At 38.9% G+C, this 19,931-nt stretch overlaps 1 protein-coding gene across 1 annotated transcript in view; it reads right to left on the reverse strand.

Moving 5' to 3' along the window:
• The window catches only part of LOC128888852 (basic proline-rich protein), a 3,044-nt gene extending 2,194 nt beyond the window's left edge, over positions 1 to 850 (reverse strand). The window contains exons 1-3 of the mRNA XM_054146017.1: positions 785 to 850; positions 563 to 714; positions 22 to 378 (exon numbers count right to left, since the gene is read on the reverse strand). Of these exons, the coding sequence (XP_054001992.1) occupies positions 22 to 378; positions 563 to 714; positions 785 to 850 (575 nt within the window). The remainder of the gene's footprint in view (positions 1 to 21; positions 379 to 562; positions 715 to 784) is intronic.
• Positions 851 to 19,931: the final 19,081 nt, after the last annotated feature.

Consider the following 19,931-nt stretch of genomic DNA (forward strand, 5'->3'; position numbering starts at 1 on the left):
GGAGGAGAGGGTGGATGGTACGGTGGAGGTGTTGGAGGTCTAGGTGTGTGTGGAGGAGAAGGAGGTCCGTATGGTGGCCGCGTAGGCGGTCCTATCGGCGGGAGAGTTCTTGTTGGAACTGGGTAATCGTATCCACTTGACGTCGTAGGTCCTGGAGGTCCAGGAGGTCCAGGCGTTGGCCTAAATGTATGTGGCGGTGGTGCTCGCGTCGGTTCTGTATAGGTATAACCCGTTGGAGGAGCTTGAGTGGGCAAGGTGTACGTTACCGGCCTTTCTGTGTATGTTATGTCATGACCTGGAGTTGAATAGGGATATCCTGGAGTTACAGGCGGTCTAGTTTGTATCGGTGGTGGTCTAGGTGTTTGTACAGGCGTTTGTCTGCAAAGAGAAAAATATTGATATTTTCTTTACAATTAACTAAGTCATCTGGCACTAAAAAAAATTGTGAGGTTAGTTGAGATATTATTATAGACAACTTGTTTAAGTTTTCGTTCGTATGTAAACAGTCTAATATTTCTACCACTTATTACTTTCTTAATTTAAAATTTCAACTAATTCTTACCGCGGTGGTAGAGTGAATATTTGATTCGGTGGTTCATAGTTGTAGCCTCCAAATTGTGATTTTGTATCTATCGCTCTTTTGCTTCTCTCACTGGATGCTTGCGCATGATCTGTGGAGAGCACTGCCACTAATGTGGCAATCCACAAAAGTCGCTGAAAAATACGCCGAAATCAATTGGGCTATTCTGAAATTACTCGAGAAATTAATTTACGATCGTCGTACATTGTTAGTAGTAATTGGTACCGACGTGTACCATTCAAAGCCCACCCTAAAGTTCATATCGAACATCTTTATTTACTCACGTCTGTTTCATTGAGAAATACAGAAATGCGTTGACGAGCTCGATCGTTAAGCAAGATAATCTCGAAGTAAATTAAATCACGGAATGCCACGTAATCGATTATAATGTATCGAAGAGTGTCTTCGTGGGATTATCTCACGCCTCACCCACGACTATCTTACATAACTTGTATCGACCACGTGGCACATCCTATGATGTACTGGTGATCGTGAAAGGTCCATTCGCGTGAAATACACCGTACCATGCTCTGTCATTGATCAGCAGGTACTCAACATAGACTAGCCACTTACATTACAAGACTACAATCTCCCACAAGTCTCTCACAACCCACCGAATCGCTTCCAAATTTTCTTCATACGTCTCTAAAGAACGAGTACTGCATCGCAGACTGAAAGAACACTCTCTATTTCTCACAGCAATTGTACAATTCTAATTCTGCTTTTAATATTCGCACGATTCGCATCTCTAATTAGTCTCACAGGCGAGAACCGCATGCATTACAATATTTGGCGTACATTAAACGCAACGAACGTCTAATTTGAAACCGTATCGTCGGAAAATCGAGATTTCGTATTATCGAATTGCGTTTACCACGACACCCTGCGTGTTCCATATATTCATCTTTCCAGCAAACAACGTTCCATTCAACGCCTCGGATGAAACGTAGCGCGGTTAATGCAATCGACCGTCTGCAATTATCATTCGCCGGTTGAACGAGCTTCATAAATCAGAGGGAGCCGCGGTGGAAGCATCGTTGTCCAGAAATTAAAACCGTCTTATCCGTTTGCGACATCGTGAACGCGGTACGAATGATGGTTCTGGCTCGAAGAAACGTCCAGTGACCTTTAGGCGTATAATTTATATAGAAGGATCGCACGGCTATGGGGAGAAGATATCCTCCTTAGTGTCTTTCGCCAGTATGTGAAAGGCTTCTGATGTATAAGTGGTGGTCACGATGCTCGGATCTGCGGAACACGCGATACAGATCGGCAAGGTCGCTGTTTCTTGAGAAATTTTGAGATCTCACGGGGTCTGTTCGGCGTTTCTATTCGGATTAGACGGACGAATAAATCCTTGGTTTCGAAAAGGAGTCCAGCAAAATTGTTACCAACTCTGACTGACGCAACCCAACGTGGGAAATCGCATGTATCTTCGATCAATGTTTTATGGCCCTCTGGAAATGAACTAGTGTCGACTTTGGCTGGCGTAATTACAGGAAAATTGAATTGCTCCAAGAGGGATTCGAAGTCCATGCTCTTTAATGAGAATTATTCCTGTTTGGAGTCTTGAAATAGTCCCTTTCAGGTTCCAATAACTAAGAATAACTTTGAACGTAACAGAAGAGGTAGGAAGCATCTAGTTACAACAAAACAGGTTCCATCGAGGCTACCATAAGATCACCGTGCCACTCGTAGCACACAGTTAACACGTTGACAGCCACATTAACACTCTTGAAAATGTCTACTGTGATTAAATTTTGGTTAAAGATTATTAGAAATTGCATAATCAAACATTTATTGCGGACACTTGTCTTTCGGAATTAACTTTTTTAGTTCTCCAGTGAGAAGTAATGTCACCCATACATGGGTGTTATCAAGAAACACAATAACCATACTCATAGATGGTGTCTGAATAAACTCTCCTTTGATTTTAACACTAAAGTTGCAAAGCAACAGGTCCCCACGAGGAATTCCCCCGAGCATGGCACACAATTGACCGGCACCTAACGATTTCGACGACGTTCCATTTGCACCTAGAGAAAGTGGTTACAGTATGCGTCGAGAACCAAGATCCCAGGTCATAACGAGCAGCTGATATGACAGGAGTTTTCTGAGGATTGGCAATTCGCGCTGTCAGAAGTGCAAAATTGTGTCGCAACATTGAAGCACACGTGCAATTACTTCCAGCTACTGGATTTGCTACTGGTAAAAATATTGTAGAAGGAAGCCTTTCACACGATGAAAGACTGGTCATTAACGAACGCTACTCCTTCGATTCGCGATGATAGGACAGAATATCTCTGCAACTTCTAATTAACGTTTCAATTGGTGTACGATACTAACGTTGTGTAACAGATTCTTTAATTGATTTCGAAGCATTTTAAATTGAGAGGTGTTTATCATGTCATTGCCAACTAATTTGCCCAGATTCAGTCTCTTCCAAGCCTGGTTTAATGGACGAACGACGACGTTCAACTCCGATGGGTGCGAAAATACTACGTTGCATAACACGGAGACGCCAGATTGCGTCTTCGGCACTAAATAATAAAGCGCGAGCAACGTCTCAGAGATACGGCTTTCTAATTATCTTGCTTCGCGCGTTGCTAATGCCCCTGTCTGTTAAACGAAGAAAGAAATGCCGAAGTGCATCAATTAGAGTTTGTCGCAACTCCCAGAGACACGAAAACGACGACGGTAAAAGGAAACTCATTTTCGCTGGTTGGAGAAAGAAGGGTCAGGCGTGGAACGCGTGAACACCAATTAAAGTTAATTAATGCAAGGTATCAAGTGGGCGTCGGCTTGCGTTCTGCTTTTAACGAGGTGATACGCTTCCAATTACTCGGCGATTACAAGAATTTATTACATTCTTTAGGGGTTAGGTCTAGTCAGGATTTTAAAAAATCGATACTGTAAAAGAAAAATGATTCAAAACACCCATTTTTTCACGCCGCTGGCCGGACTCAACCCTTTAAGTCCTCGACAGGAGTTAGCGACACTTTGATTTTGCTCGAACATCGATGAGAATCGAATGTCTTCGCCTATGTTGAGAATATGCATAAATGGAAGAATATGAACAAAGAGGCAGTCGTATTGCTGTTGTAATAGCTATTAAGGTGTATCTATGATCTCCGCAAGGCTATTCCGGATATTGTAATGAATTGGCTGAGAAGAACGTTAAACGATTTAATGAGGCCCAACTTTCCCTAACCGTATTCGCTTCTGTAAATGAAACAATGTGCCTGGAAAGTGCAATTACGGTTTCGTTTCTTAACCCATTATGTTCCACTGTTCCCCTTTGTAGGACATTTAGACAATTATTTTTCGCCGATGAATGGGATAAACGGTGGTGTCTCGTACTTTTATGTTCCTTTTGTCGTAGCAAGTATGAAAATATTATGGAGATATGGTTTTAAACCAGTGACAGTTAGAGAGACAGAACTCAGATACATCTAAAGGAGAATAATATCGTTTGCATTCAACGAGTATTTTAATCATTCCTTACAGTAAAACATTTAATTGTAGAATGTCTACAATCCTTAACAACAAAAACAAATTCCTCAAATTAGTCCAGATATTAATGAAATCGAGCATGTTAAATAAGTTATGATTAAATTCTAATCATTGACGTGGTTAATAATAACCAAGTAGTTGATGTGACCTTAAATAAAGTCATTAAAAAAAAAGGTATTTTAATCACTAATTCTTTATGGATGATATTGGTTTTTCTTGGAAATACTGATGTTCTTCAGAAGTTGCAACAGGGTGATGAAACAAGATCATAACTATTCATACTTTCTAAGCCATGTACTACAAGCCATAAAGAATGCCCCTCGATGGTTACGATATGAGAGAAATCCGTCTTCTCGCCCATAAATCGCGTGTTTACGATAGGAGTGCCATTATCAGTCGTACTACGCGATAAAAAAAAACCTACTGACCATAAAGAATGTGACTGAACATCTCGAAACACTCTTGTGAAAGTAATTATATAGTCAATCAAAATTAAAGAAATCAAGAGCAGTTTTCTTTCTCAGAATGAGAGTGAAACGTCCTATCAATGAACCTCTGAGAGCCTCAGCTACAGAATATAAATTATTCCTCTCTAAACATTCTAAACTGAAAATTTGATGACCAAAACAAACAGAGGGAAAGTTGCTGCACCCTGAAAAGTCAATTGTATAGCAAAGACTGTCTCGCGACTGCCAGTGTGGACACTGGAAATTATGTTCTGCGCTACTGGGAATTTCTCGTGGACGCGTGTCGATGAATTAAGCAGGGCAGGCTTCTGTCACACATGGTGCTGCGCGAAAATAAGCCTCGCTCCGGAGAAAGTTTTCTATCGCGAACGTGCTCGAACGTGATCTCGGCGCCTCTGTGCTCGTCGCCCACGTAACAACGTGTAACTGCCGCAAAACAGAGGTGGAATGCGATGAAAAATAGGACTATTGTCGGCCGACGACAAAAAGGATGCGCACTTTTTCTAATTAACATAATAAAGATCGCTTCTGTTCTAACAGAACGTTAGAAATCGCGGGCCTCTCGCTCCGCGACGCGATCAACGTTCGTGAAGATGCAAATGACATTCAACGACACGCTACCTCGTGTTAGCCGACGAATGAACGCGTGCAACAATATTTTCTTGATACGCTACTAAGTAGCATGAATAAACAAGGTTGGAACACCGCGATCGTTCCTTTCCAGTGAATCATGTTGATGTCTATCCTCAGCCAGGTAGCCGAGACGTTTGTTTTCGTATCTCCGTTCTACGGCGACGAGGTAAAGTGTTCTACGTTCCTTGAGAAATTCAGGTCAATAGACGTTACATGGGATGGAATTTACGTTACAAACTTGGATAAATGCTTCGTTGTTCTGGTAATATTATTGTTGGAGTTCAAGTAACATATTTGTCTTCGGAACAATTGCTAACACTCTTCATTTTTCAGAATTTGCATCTTTCTTTCGAGTCCACGTCAGGATAGCTTCGATATTGTTTTATTTATATTGGGTTGGGCAGAAAATTGTACTAATTTATAAGAAAAATTCAAAGGCACATTTGAATTTTAATATATACAGTCAATCCCATAAATATTCGTACAAACTATTTATCTGAAAAAAAGCCTCTGTCATCTTAAAGCGGACAACAAAACTTCATCCTCGATTCAATCTCTTCAATCATGTTCCACGCGGTGGAAATTTTGTCAGGCTCGAAGATTTCGCCATAAGCAGGTGTAGCCTCGTCTGCCGTGGAATTATTATCCTAATTAAAAATTCGGTGAGGCAACAGAGCGAATCGGAATATGTATGCCCCACGGAGCCTCATCCCGCTGGTCACGAGTCACGGAACGAAGATCCACGGTGAATCCTTTTGGGGAAAAGGTTGAAGGTTGCATGGAAGATTATTACAACTATTACGTAAACGATGTTACGAGCCGGCCCTGAACGACGGGGTCCACTAAATAATTGCCGAGACGCTGGTTGGAACGAAAAATAAAAAGAGAAAGAAGGTTCGTCGGGCGTACATCAATCTTTTATGAAAGGGCACGTTTCGTCCTGAAATTCATCGGTCGATTTGGTCAAGCGATGGTCGATCGTTTCGCAACTGAAATACCTTTGGCGACGCTCGTTCGATCGACAGCGCTGCGCAAATGATCTCCAACGATCCTGAGGTCGTCGAGGATCGTGTAGACTGTCATCAATTCGTCGTGTCATCGAAACCAAATTACTGTCACTGGTTATTTAAGAGGTTCTAAGCATCTCGATGCCTATCTTGTTAATATTTTTTTTAGATTTAGCAAATTTAACTTGACAGAAAATTTGATGATGTAAACAAGAGAGGAGAGGCACGTAATCTGATTGGAGAGGTTAAATAATGTCTTGTATAACGATTATGTTATGTGTTGCACGTTTGTTAAGCGTTTCGGTCAGCACAGGTGGTTTCGAAGGTGTAATTATGTTAATTAGAGGCTTCGATTTCCTTGTCGATTCTCTGGTGTTCATGGTGGTTAGACCGTGCTGTTATCACTTGATGTGCAACTTTAAGAAGTATTTAAAAAAAAACTCCATCATGAAATAAAAGTGCTAATGTAATTTAATTTTTAGGGTTAACTTGGACAAAAATTAGTCCTAATAGTGTAGTTTTCGGGGAAAACTGGTCTTTCTTCATGTACACAAATAAGGACATTTGCCCTAAACGATAGTGTATGTAATTTAAAAATTTCGTGTTCTCAATTGTGAACGCCAGGTCTGAAAGGGTTAAAATATTATTCAAGACAACAAAAAAGATGTACTCAATTTCTCATAGAAAATTCCTTGTTACTATGTCTGTTTTTTTACGCGATCATAACCTTTGCCTTCTAAGTTCAGCTGTGTCATTTTTGGAAAGCTAAATAACCATAGAATTCAACGTCGCGGTTATACGAGCCATTATCTGACCTATACAGTTTGCTCACGGAAAATCGTACGCAGCACTTTCCTGCTAGGGGAAAGGATGAATCGGTGCTCGAAAGTGCCAAGACGTTTTGTAATCGGGTGCACGAAAAGAAATACCTAAGTGTCGTTACTTCGATTTATGCATTTGTTGTATATTCGCATAGTTGCGTTGCAAAATCGCGAAGCTGTCAAACGACATTTCGTTAAGCAGTAACTCTGAAAGGACATAATCTGACTTTACCGCCTCAGCGCCGGCATTAATTTTTCGCAGTGGCATAAAGCGCGGAGTCGAACAACTGTTTATTAAAGAATATCGTTTATGGCAAAAACCGAAGGCTGTCTTCTGGTAATAAGCGAATTCTTCGATAGCGGATTTATTATCCCCATTACTCGAACTTTCAGAAGGTGAGTACAGTATCTGCAACGATGCAGGACGAACGTAGGGGCAATAATTTAATTAATTGAACGATAATGTATACACGATTTCTCGGTGTTCTTCGCGATTGATTGATTACGCGTTGGACAGAATTATTGAACTCGAGGATGGTAGAGTGAAAGTGTTTGTTTTGATGTTTCAAATAGTGAAGCCACTCGAGAAAAATTCATAAACAAAGATACGAGGGTTTCTAATTGAAATCTCCGAGGTGATGCTTGAAGGAAAGAACGCGCGGAATTCAGACGCCTAGACACACATCCTTCTCATCAAGGCTGTATTACGGAATACGAGGGAATACGGACAAGTGGATGTACGGAGGCACTAAACCTTAAAGCGTGACCATCGTCAAGCATAAAAGAGCGGGACGGTAACAAGGCGAAACAAGAGGAGCCGAAAAAATTGAAAGTTGTTTGCTTGTGATTGCAATTGCTCCATCGGTGATGAACCATCATTGACCTTCATTTACGTTTTCACTCATCCTAATACTATTTTTAGTACCAAGCACAAAGTGTTACTTTTACTCAAATACCAACGAGTATTCTTCAAACCTCAAAACAAATCCTAACATGACAAGAGCAATTCTGTCGAGTATTCTAATAAATCAAGTACCAATCTTATTTGTATAATTTTTATAAAGAGCTTTAACTGTAATGTAACCTACATGTAAAAAATAGATATAAAATACATATGTACAATTACTTACGAGATAAGATTGTATAACATTGTACAGAAAAAGAGGAGTGCAAAATGGGTATAATTACTCATGTACTTTAAAAAAAAAAGAAATATAGGAGTGCAAACGGTTAGTCTATCATGTATTGAACAGATGAAACACATGTATTCACTTTTCAGTTATTCCACTGCACTCAGCATGTATGAGATATCCATATTAGGCATGATGGAAAATTCTGAGATGACGAATACAACTCTGTGATTTACCCAAGAAGCACGAGACAGCTGGAGTATCACTGAAAGATGAAAATAATGCCTCTGAGGGGTCCACTTAGCTCAAATTATTTATCCATATTCCCACAGTGCATCTAGAATACCTCCGAGATACCCAGTTCAAATGACCCTGTCTATAACTACCATAGGTGCTTCATTGCATGCCTCCAAGGGGTACACTCGGTTCAAATAATTGTGTCCACGTCACCACAGGTACTCTGTGAAGGTAAGAACAGGATAATTGAAACCGAGAGTGCATCCCTCTCGTAGAGCACCTGTGATAATATGAACAGGATCATCTGAACACTGTGTATATCTTTTAGCATTCATCTCAGCTGCTAATGATAGAATAGTAATGATAAAAGCTCACGATATGAAAATGGCCATTCGAAATGTCAATTGCACAAAAGTTCACCTGATTACTTTCAGTCATGGATTGTTCATCGGCAGTCATAAATGCCAGCCTCGACAGATTAGTCAGCCGCGATGTATACATCTTCGAACGCGATCGAGCGAGGAAAAAGACGTTGAAAGAAGAAGACCCCCCCCCCCCCCCATCGGACGTCTTGCTCTGCGATGTACCCCGATCTTTCACGCTACCAGTCAACCTGACTCGTACGATTAATACATCATTTTCAGCGTTATTGATCGGATCGATCGATTGGCAAACGATGAGGAGGACTGGTAGTTTCGAAACGCTTACCCTTGCGTAGTAATCGCGACAATTTTTGTACCCGTCTAATGACGCAAATCTTCGACTGATCGTTGCCCAGGCAACCTGTTCGTGTCATTTAAAACCTCAATTATCGGATAATTTCGCCGTTCTTTCGTCACGTCGTTCGGCCGAGGAACCATGCGAGTGTTAATCGTGGATCAAACAAGTTAATAGCGATTACAGGGTACGCGAAGAAATGCGTGGGTAAAAGCGAATCCAGAATTTGCGTGTGCGACGAGTTTTATTGCTTTATTACCCCATCGAGATTCCTCTGATTATTGCGAGAGAAATGATGATGACAAGATTAAAACTCTGGAAACATCAACAATTATTTAATATAAGAAAATACTAAGTACATTGTAGAAACAATTATTTTACTAAATTTAATGTTTTGAAGTTTGTATCAATCAATTGCAATAACGAAACATTCGGAAAAGCATGAGAAAATATATCTCGATGGTTGTATGTTTAAACGGCGAACGATGTAGCAACATTTCGCTTTTAAGGGTGGTGCTAATGAGGAAAATCTGCGATTACGCAAGTCGCGAATCAGGAACTAGTGCGCGCTGATCTTTTACCCCGATTGACTTGAGCAAGAGACTCTTATGTACGGCCTCTGAATAGTGGACGTCAGTGATAATCCATCAAGCGAATCCAAAATTCAATTCTCTTTTACGTTGCAGTTTTCTTCAAGTCGCAACGAAGTAGTCGTTAAATGAAATAAATTCTGATTTCAGAGTAATTTAATTATTAAGAATATCAATAAGAATGAGACGAATGCTCGTTTTGTTTTCGTTCAACCGGTCTCTCATTCGCTCATAATTTCCGTGGACACATCGAAAGTGTTTTATTAAGGAATGTCTGTGCGAAGTTACGCATCGATAACCATAATTTCATTTGTTGATTTTGCCTGAAGCTGGTCATGTAGTGTTGCAACGGCAACTTACTGAGATTTCTAATGATGCTCGAATCGAAGAATATTTCGATACTAGGTAATTTTTACGAAAGACCCACGAGGTTGACCTTTCGCGAGCAAAAATTTCTACGTTACGTGATCATAAAGATACCTTTAGCCAAACGTGGCGCGGATAAGAGATGCACAATCATACATGGATACTATTAAAATCAATTTAAGTAATCGCACCCTGAACAATAAAATTCCTTCAGCCGCGTGGAAGAGGGGAGACTAAATGAGAAAGTATTTTACCGCATACTGAAGACTATTTTTTATTGTCCAGTACTTCTGTAGAAGAGAAACGTAATTATCTAGCACCTCTTGCTCGAATTTTTAACGCTCTTAGATCTCAATTTAAAGGAGAGATTCGTGTAGAATTCTTTTTAATTTTATATTATGTTTTAATTCTTCTCATATTTAGTAAAGACGTTTAGAAGAATCTCATTTTAAGTATTATTTGAGTTAAATAATTCACATAAATTCTAGATCATAAGAATGGTCTTGTCAGTCAGAATATTTGATTCCCTGCATCTTCTTGAAAACTTATAGTAAGAAATTCAACCTTTCTCTACATACAATTTTTAAATTCCCATTTAAAAAAGAGCAACAGCTCGTTGTAATTTCTAGAAACACCCTGTATATCGTCACTTGATTAGAACGAGAGTAATTTTTGCATCGCGAGGGTAACCGATGGCGTGGAATGGAAGTGATTCTCTGAAAACAGAGCCTCCGGAATGGATCTGCGGATTTCAAGTTGGGGAACAATGATAACCTTTGACATTTAGCGCGCTAACAGCTGGCTGTCGCTTGCGTCTCGCTATTAATTCTTGCGAGGCTGCGGATACGGTCGTACGTGTAAATACCAAACGCTAAGCTCACCGGTGGAAATACTGTTTTGCAGAATCGAAAGTGATCGCCGGCACACAAACTCGAAAACTGCACGGACGTCTTCGCGAACGTTCCGAAGAATACCACTGACGCGCCTCGACCTCTGCTTTCATAATCAAAATGAAAACAATCCTTTAGCATCTGAAGGTGCTTCAAAGACCACCTTCCAAGAGCCAGGAGCACTTCGAAACGAAGTGAAATCATGGTGGAAGATGTGAGAAACTTTCTATGTAACAATAAGTTGCTAATAGAAAAACTACATAGGAGTTGGCAAGTGGTTCTTCAGGAGACTGTGGATGTTCGAAAAAAAAGATTTTCTTTGCATTTTTTATTGGAGATTATTGGTGTACATTTCTGAATAATTGAGAGATTGTTCTTTCCTGAGGAGATTCACTAGTTTTCTTTAGAATTTTCGAAATCAATTGAATTTATATCAAGTGAGGTCTTCGAGATAGTATACTTTTCCCATCGATGCACTTCGGACGACAACATGAAATTTTACACGACTCTAATTTCAGAGTTTACCAAAACAAGTCAAGCGAGATCGAGAAAGAACCCTAAATCTAGCATTCCAGAGTCCCAGAGTAGAAGACCACCTCGGAGAGACTTAAACCACGATGGAACAACATCGACGCACAAGTAGTGTTACAATTCGACGAAACGTATCTCAACCAACATCGAGATGGCACATTTCTGCTCCAACTGGTGGATTCTCTAACCCACCCTCGGATCCCAAAATCAAAGCACCAACTGCCCCCGTGGTCACACTGTCGATTGCACAAACTTCTCTTTAAAATCGTCGAGGTACCATTCTCACAAGATCTACTCCGTCGACCAACGGACGTCGTATCGTTCACCCCCCAATCGAAAACCCCATCTTCATCCCCTATGGCACGTGTCACTTGGTCTTCCCGATATCACTTACTTACCATTTCTCGTATCGCGATCTAGTTTTCCGGGGACTACCGGAAAGCGGTCGCCGTTAAAGGGACACTTCAAAGCGGACACATGTCTCGCGGGAGCTTGCCGGTCCCGGGAGAAGGTGACTTCTTCGTCTCGAGGAACGTGGAGTGCATTTATAGGATTCACCCGATTGGCTGGTGGGGTGGGGGGGAGGCAGTAACGTTCGGTCCATGCGATTATCGCGAGCCGACGTCCGCGGGAGGATGCTGTAACTCTTCGTCTCGTTCGTTGGAGAGGTGAGAAGACGGCTGGCCGCGAGGGGGAGTGAAATGGTGGAGGGAGGAAGAGAGAAAGTGAGAGTTCATGGCTCGCGAGAAGGACGGGACGACGCTGAACGTTGTCTGAAAAGGTCCGACGCCGTGCCGCGTCGGACGATACCCGGCGGACGTCTCTGCCTGGATAATGGCGAAGGACGTTCGTCCTCGGAGGGGGGTTACGCCACCTTCGTGACGTAAATTGTGGTACTTTTGTTTTATTGGGATGGTAGTTCAAACCCTTAGAAATAATGCAAATCTTCTTTCATGAAGTCCTAACGGTGAAAAAAATACGACATTCGGAGTGATGGTGTGCACTGAGGCTGTTGACGATGCTGATGAGGGCTCACCACATGTTTTATTCACAGTTCTATTATTTAGAATAATATTTCACCCGGACATACGGGTGCCATAAAGCATTATTCTTTTACAATTGGACGCCTCAAAGAGTTAAAAGGTAGAAATATTAAGTACGTGTGATAGCTTGTCCTGCAAATTTTAATACACTAGCACAAATCTCCTCACATGCTTTCTCCTTTCATTATTTGAACTAAAATATATCTTCTGAATATGTACCTAATTAGAATGTCAACCAAAGGTGAGTTGATCCTAAGCATATACTCCAGTTTTCCGAATGAAATTCTTCTTCGTTAAGTGAAACAGTAACAGGATCCATTTCGCGCCATATTTAATTTTTCCTTCACACTTGTCAGTTAGTATACTTCACGGAACATTAAGTATCTCCGCTGTTCACTTGCTAATGGTGTTTCTCTTGCAACAAACTCCAAAGCATCCTCCATCTTAATTCATTTCCCATTACAAAAATTGCTTTACAAGTCAAGAGTAATCACCGTGCACCTTGAGGTAACTTTGTAAAAAAACAAACCGTTTATCAATTCATCGCTGAAGTAGCTTCTATATTTGGACACAAACATCCCAGAAATGGAACCGTCGTTCTGTTTTGATTTTGGTTTTATCCGGAGCGATGTATTACTCAAGATTCCTAAATTCGAAGACATTCTTAACCAGTTATTTGTTTATCACGATTGATTTATGTAGGCACAATATGTATATATTTTGAAATATGAAATATTTAAAAGTTGTATTTTGGGAGTAACGCGATTGGAAATTTGCTAAATAATTGATGAATCGTGTACAGCAGATGGTTTGAACAATGGAACAATTAATTAGAATCATGCCTGTGCCTTTCCAATACAATCGTTCCCATCGTCCATAATATCTCAATCCATTTATATCATAAACGAACAAGTAATGATTTCCAACAGTACATAACTCATCCAATAATGAATTACTAGTCATTCATATATTTCAGTACACAAATAATAGCATTGCCCAAGCTTGAACTTTCAAATATTGGAATGGAAATCACCGACAATGAGATTATCGCCATTTCGTTCAATCGTGTCTAATGCACACCTACGAAATTTAATTTCAAAGCAAATTATATGTTTCATTCTCAGTAAAAAATTCATTTCGATCAAACTTATGGTACATTTATAACAAATTCGTGAACGTATCCTGCTTCGTTGCTATCAAGGTAACTCTTCTGACGAGTGGTCGTTGGTTTCCTGGAACACAATGACGACAGATTCGACGTGAACACCTTCATCAGAGCATGATCAAAGGATGCTCGAGCGATACTGTTCACAATAGAACTCGCGTTTAATATCTTCGCTCTGATTACAGGCTGAGGTAATTCCGTTCTCGGAGAATCATGATCGAAGGACATCTTCGTTCGTCAGGTTGCCAATAGGAGTCAACGACTCGCTGTTTACGACATTCGCCATTAAAGTAAGATTTATGGATGATGAGTCTGGCCTCTCTTAAACGAGTGCTTATAGGTGATACTCGAATTTGAAACGAGAGGAAGCGTGGCCTTATACTGGACAGTTCGTTGCTATTAGTGTAACGTTCGTACTCAGTTAAATTATCCTAATTGAGCCGCGGCAGTTTCGTCATTTGGGATCTACTTTGACATTTCACGGCTTCCTCTGACCTTTTGTTCATCTATATACGTATATTTAAATTGTGAATATACATCGAATAGAAAGAAAATCAATCATCCCATCGTTACTATCTAAATTAGATGAAATTTCCACTGTTTATGATGACCCTATTGCATAAAACCTTACACACGTACATCTCATATTTACTTATGTAAGCTAGTCACCTCTTCCAATTTCTTGTGCAATTATATTCATAAACAATCACAAGCGTAGTAATAAATTCTTAGCTTTTGGAGATCCCAATGAATTATCATAATTCTTCACGACTTTGTTCTAACCACCTCTGAGAGCTCCATAAATCAATTATGATAATCATTTCTAGGCCCACTAGTAATTTATCATAAAACTGGCGAAAAATCTCGCGTCTAGAAAGTAGACACGTAATATTCTGTAACCTCATAATGTAGCATCTAGCAGACACTGCGTAATACACCGTAGTTAAGTTACATGCCTCGCAGACATTTGACAGTGTGGAAACTTCTGTGTCGTCGATTATTCTCGAAATCATTCCTCGCCAAATTATTTATTATCGTTTCCGTGAGCCTAACGCCGCCGCGTGATTAGCTGCTTAATTGAGCGTAATTAAGATACCGAAGGCGAGGATGAAAGACACTGCTGTTAAGTGCAGAGGACGCATAAGTGGGCGCATGCCGCGATAATTATGCAGCTATAAATCGACGATACCTTTCTTCGTCCACTTCTTGCAACAGTGCAATTTGTTAGAGAACCAGAACGACCGTAAATAATTTTTGTAAAAGCAGCTGAATGGCAAATATGAAGACTGAAGTCGTTGCAACAGAATTTGCAGTTGATTGGACGTAAATGAAGAGTGACATACATGTTCTGCAACAAACTTTATCTACCTTCGAATATCTTTAACTTGGTAAAATCGTTAGGGAATGCTGAATTTATGAGAAGAATGGAGAGATTGGCTTGATTAGATTTTGAAGTCATCGTAGATTGACATTTGGATAGATTTATTGGAAGGTGGGAATGCATTTTTAGTGATTAAATATTTTATTCTGGATACTGGTAATAAAGTTAGGAGTTAGGAGATAGCAAGTTCCTTGTTGTAACAAACCTTGTGAATATATAATAAATATACAAAGATTGAAATTAATTCTGACAAATTCAAAGTGATCTCATAAATTCATTAATAATTCATTTAAATCGGTATGCAAACAAAACAGCAAAAAAGTGTTGACTATAATAACTTGGAATTTGTATGCGTGTGTAGACTATAAAAACGTACTTTGGTGCCCAATAATACATTAACTTATATTTAGACATATCGAAGACAAAAACGAACCGAAAATGTCAAATATTTGTCTTGCTACTAAGCTTCGTTTTTACAAAATTCTGTCTTTTTAATTTTGACAATCGTTCATGGGATGCGTGGGCTGGCGAGGGATCCGTATAACGTCGCGTGGCCTTCCTCGGGTTCCCCATCCCTGATCTAGGTTAACCATGAAGTAATGAGAATATTAGCTGTATACTAGGTCTGACTTTCTTGCGAAGACATGGGAAGATTTTATTGTTCGAGTTAGGTCTGTAGAAATGCGAAAATGGTCGTATTCATTTTTTTCTTCAGGTTCCAACGAGTACGATACGATCTCGAACCGTAATGTATTGTTTGAGCAGGATATCGAACGGAATCTCGTGAAAAGCGGAGAAAAGGTAGGGTAATTTCAGTTATGCAAGGTTTCACTTTGTGCCAGCGTCATCGAGATTTATGCAGATTCCCATGCGGGTGAAGAACCTCAAACACAATGATGCTCGACGATCGACTGTAATCATCGCAAACGTTATGTGAGTTCATCGTTCTCGGTGATCTGAGTGTACACATATTTGCGCCTTCGTCTCCGCTTGGATGTCGCCATTCTCGGTTACCATAACAAAGACGTTCATTTGACAAATAACGAAATAAACACTTCAGAAGCTATTAGTTACATACGAGAAGTCATTTCTTAGAAATTAGTCGTGTTAGTCTTCTTCTACTCTAACATAACGACGTCCCGTCACAATTGATTCGTTTAATGGTATTCTGTGCATTAATTACACCCTATATAATTATTCAGTCGATCAAATAATTCTACATATAATTCATTGTTCACATAATAATACATTTATTGAAATTCTACGAATCATTTATTTTTCTCATTTTATTAATTCTGTAATACACATTGCATGAAGATTCATTCAATTGTATTTATTTGAAAGTGTTGTCAATTGGTATCGAATAACGCTGTTCGACTTCGTATTTCGACATTCACTCACGGAAAATTGACACGTGTTTACTTATAGAATATATTGGGAAACTCCGACGCTAATTATTCTCGAGTGCAATTGTCACTAAAAATGGGCCATTTCTCTTGAGCAATCACTCGTTTAGCACCATCCTTCCTTGGTACTCATAATGGGACGATCATAAACCGCTGTACATGCATGATTCCCTTCGAGGAAACCTTGAAAGAATCTGGGAACACCAGTCACTCTATTCGAGTGAAGTGAAACGTTTTAATTGGATTTAAATAATCACTCAAGTGTACAATAATGAGCCCAAGGTAGAGTGCACCATACTTTCGACCTTTTCGCGTTTCTCATCATAAACTACAATAAAAATCGATTTTTCAACCACCAACGACAAATCTGCAATTTATTAACGTTACAGTAATTTATTAAAATTACTTGCAATTAATTGCATCCATGTAGAAATATTTAAAGTAAAATTTTATTCCAGCAGTTACTCCTTCCAATTATTTGTATCTAATTATCTTTTTATTACAAACAGGCTTTGGGCATTGAATAGATTAACGACTTTTTTAGTCTTACGTCCTCGGCGATCGTAAATGTACAATAATGAAACGATTCGTATTCCGTGTTACGAAACGCCAGGTATTCTCAGAACCAGTAACTAACATTTTTTCTTGTCTTCTCAATTTTTAGAAACGATTGAGATTTTGCTATATTGATTACGAGACGTCGACACGACACGTATTTAACTTTGTTTTATCTTTCGAGTAACGTATAATATTGTACTTTATATTAAATTACGGAGAACACTAAGTGATAGTGAACGTTTTCACCGTTATTAAGTCAATTGTTGCATAAACGTTCCGAAGCATCGAATGCATACCAGTTATCCACACTTACGGTAAATTCCCACGATCGCGAAAACGAAGCACCAGAGGAGCCGATTCAAGTAGTGCAAACTGGCATTGGACGTACGTATACTTATTATCAAAGTTACTCGATTAAAATCGTGTTTCCACCATTTTCGAAAAGCATGTTGTATTTAACAATTAAACTTTATTGAATAGATAGTAATTCTGATTGTGATGCAATATCGGTTAAATATTGATCCACAGTCTGAACTTTAAGTAATAATACATCTAGTCAAATACTAATGCAACTTGAAGCCTATACTTAAATGTAGAACAACACAAATAAAAATGAACATCAGTTCTCGATTCGATGACTGCTCAGAGACTATAATTATCCTCTTAGGCATCGACACACCACGGATTATTCTTTCTATGAATGAAGTTCTTTCCCTCACGAGACTAACCTTTCTCTTAGTACTTAGTTTTCAGCTGAATGAAGGTGCTACCACGACCAAGGAAAAGGTCGTAATCACTGTTCGTTTGACCTTCGATCTTTTCCCTCGACGGATAACATCGTTAACAGGGACGTTGGTGGTCTCCGAACAAAGCTGTTTTTCCTGGTGACACGACTTTCTTCATCTAGCTCAAACGGTACATCGATGACCATGATTTTCAGAAGACGAAAATCGAATCTTCGCTCAAACGTGTTTTTCGTTTCCTAACGAGAATATCTGTAATTCTGATTTATAGTTACAATCCCTTTCTCTAATCAGGATTTGACCTCAAACAGTGTTTAGCCGAGGTGCGATTTATAATCCGCCTCTAATTTGATTTATGAATAGACATCTAAAAGGAACACATCGGTATGAAATCATTTCTACAAAGTTTTTTTAAATATAGGTAATTTAAATTGGCTAGAAATTAAAAATTATTTAAAATACTAGTTTTGGTTTGATAATGACTTCGGAAGGACTTTTCATCCATCTTTATTTTCCAAATAAAATCTTTGACATTCTCGATGCAAATTTTATTTAGAAACTACTTACTTGTTATTATACGTATCATTGAATCAACAATCATCTTTCTGGAGTCTAGTATACGAGGAAAAAGAATTCCACACTTTCAGAAATTATCCTTAAATGATTTACGACGAACTAGATTTAACGAAGTTGAGAATTTACTGCTATAGTTGTTCGACGTCATTTTTTGGATTATACGACAACCTTGGAATTTCAATTGCGACGAATTAGTACATCATTAGTGAATCCATCTAGCATTATCAAGGTAAACTTGAGGCGACGTAAATGATCGCAGGTGATTTCACAAGGTATACATAATATACTACGGGCTGATGCGTAAAGGTGTAGCGAGCATAAAATTACATAACGTCTCCTGGAATTTTATCCAAAACGAGGACCGAAATTTTTAGCAAGAAAAATGCTACGTCTCAAATTTTCTTTTCTACAACTGTCTCGTGTTCAGATATACTTGAATTTATATCAAATTAAGCAAACGTTAACATTTTATTTAGATCAAAGGAATGACTTCTTACGAACATAATGTATATTTTTAAAATTTATTTTACTCATGCCATGATTGTCTGATACTGAAGTAATTAATATCCATCACATTAAAAGTCGTATTTATACCATCCTTGTTTGTTTCCAATCGAAATAAAGACAAATGAAACTTTCATTACGTAACGTACATCGACGGTTGTTAAAGCCGCACTTGCGCTCGATTGCGGTTAACTTGTTGCAAAGTAAAAGTCCCGATGACCTGAAAAGTCGAGGATGACCCGTGCACCTGTATATACGGATCACCGCAAACGCATTCTCTCTTAATCGCGTCGGGGTTGCCCAATTAAATGGAAATACACCGAGGAACGAGATTTCGCTAATAGTTCGCCATACGAGGTGCAATATCTGTCTTTGACATCTCCCAGAGACGTTCAACATTGCAATTACAAATGCATGCGAATTGTATTCATTATCCACGTGAAATCATACGCGGCAGCTTCGAATGTCGGTAGCAAAGATTCTCTCTCAGATAAATTCAGTCGAATGATATCGATTATTGCAGAGAAAGATGATACACGGATGGAATATACTTCTTGTTAATATCCAAGGCTGATTACCATAATACACGTATCAAAGAATTGCCTATTGAATTAATATATACCAATGGAACAATATCCATCTGCAAATAAATTGAGTAAATAATAATTAAGCACGATAGAGTATTGAAGTTTCGAAGCAATAACTGTGCCACGTCGTTATGCAAATTATTTTTTTCAATCAACATACCGTCAGTCTCATAAATATTCGTACGTCTATATAAATATACTCTATGTCTAATAAAGAAGTTTGTATAAATTAAACAATAGGTTTGATGTTTTCAAAAAAATGTTTCGTTATAAATATGTACATGAATGAACTTTAAACTTGAATATATATAATAAAAAATGTATTCGGAAACATCAAACTTATCATTTAATTTAGACAAATTCCTTCAATAAACACAGGGAAAACGAATATTTATGGGACTGAATGTAAATGCAATATAGACATTCAATAATAATAATAATAATAATAATAATAATAATAATAATAATAATAATAATAATAATAAT

Source organism: Hylaeus anthracinus, unplaced genomic scaffold (assembly GCF_026225885.1).
Source record: "Hylaeus anthracinus isolate JK02 unplaced genomic scaffold, UHH_iyHylAnth1.0_haploid 11994, whole genome shotgun sequence".
Lineage (NCBI taxonomy): Eukaryota > Metazoa > Arthropoda > Insecta > Hymenoptera > Colletidae > Hylaeus > Hylaeus anthracinus.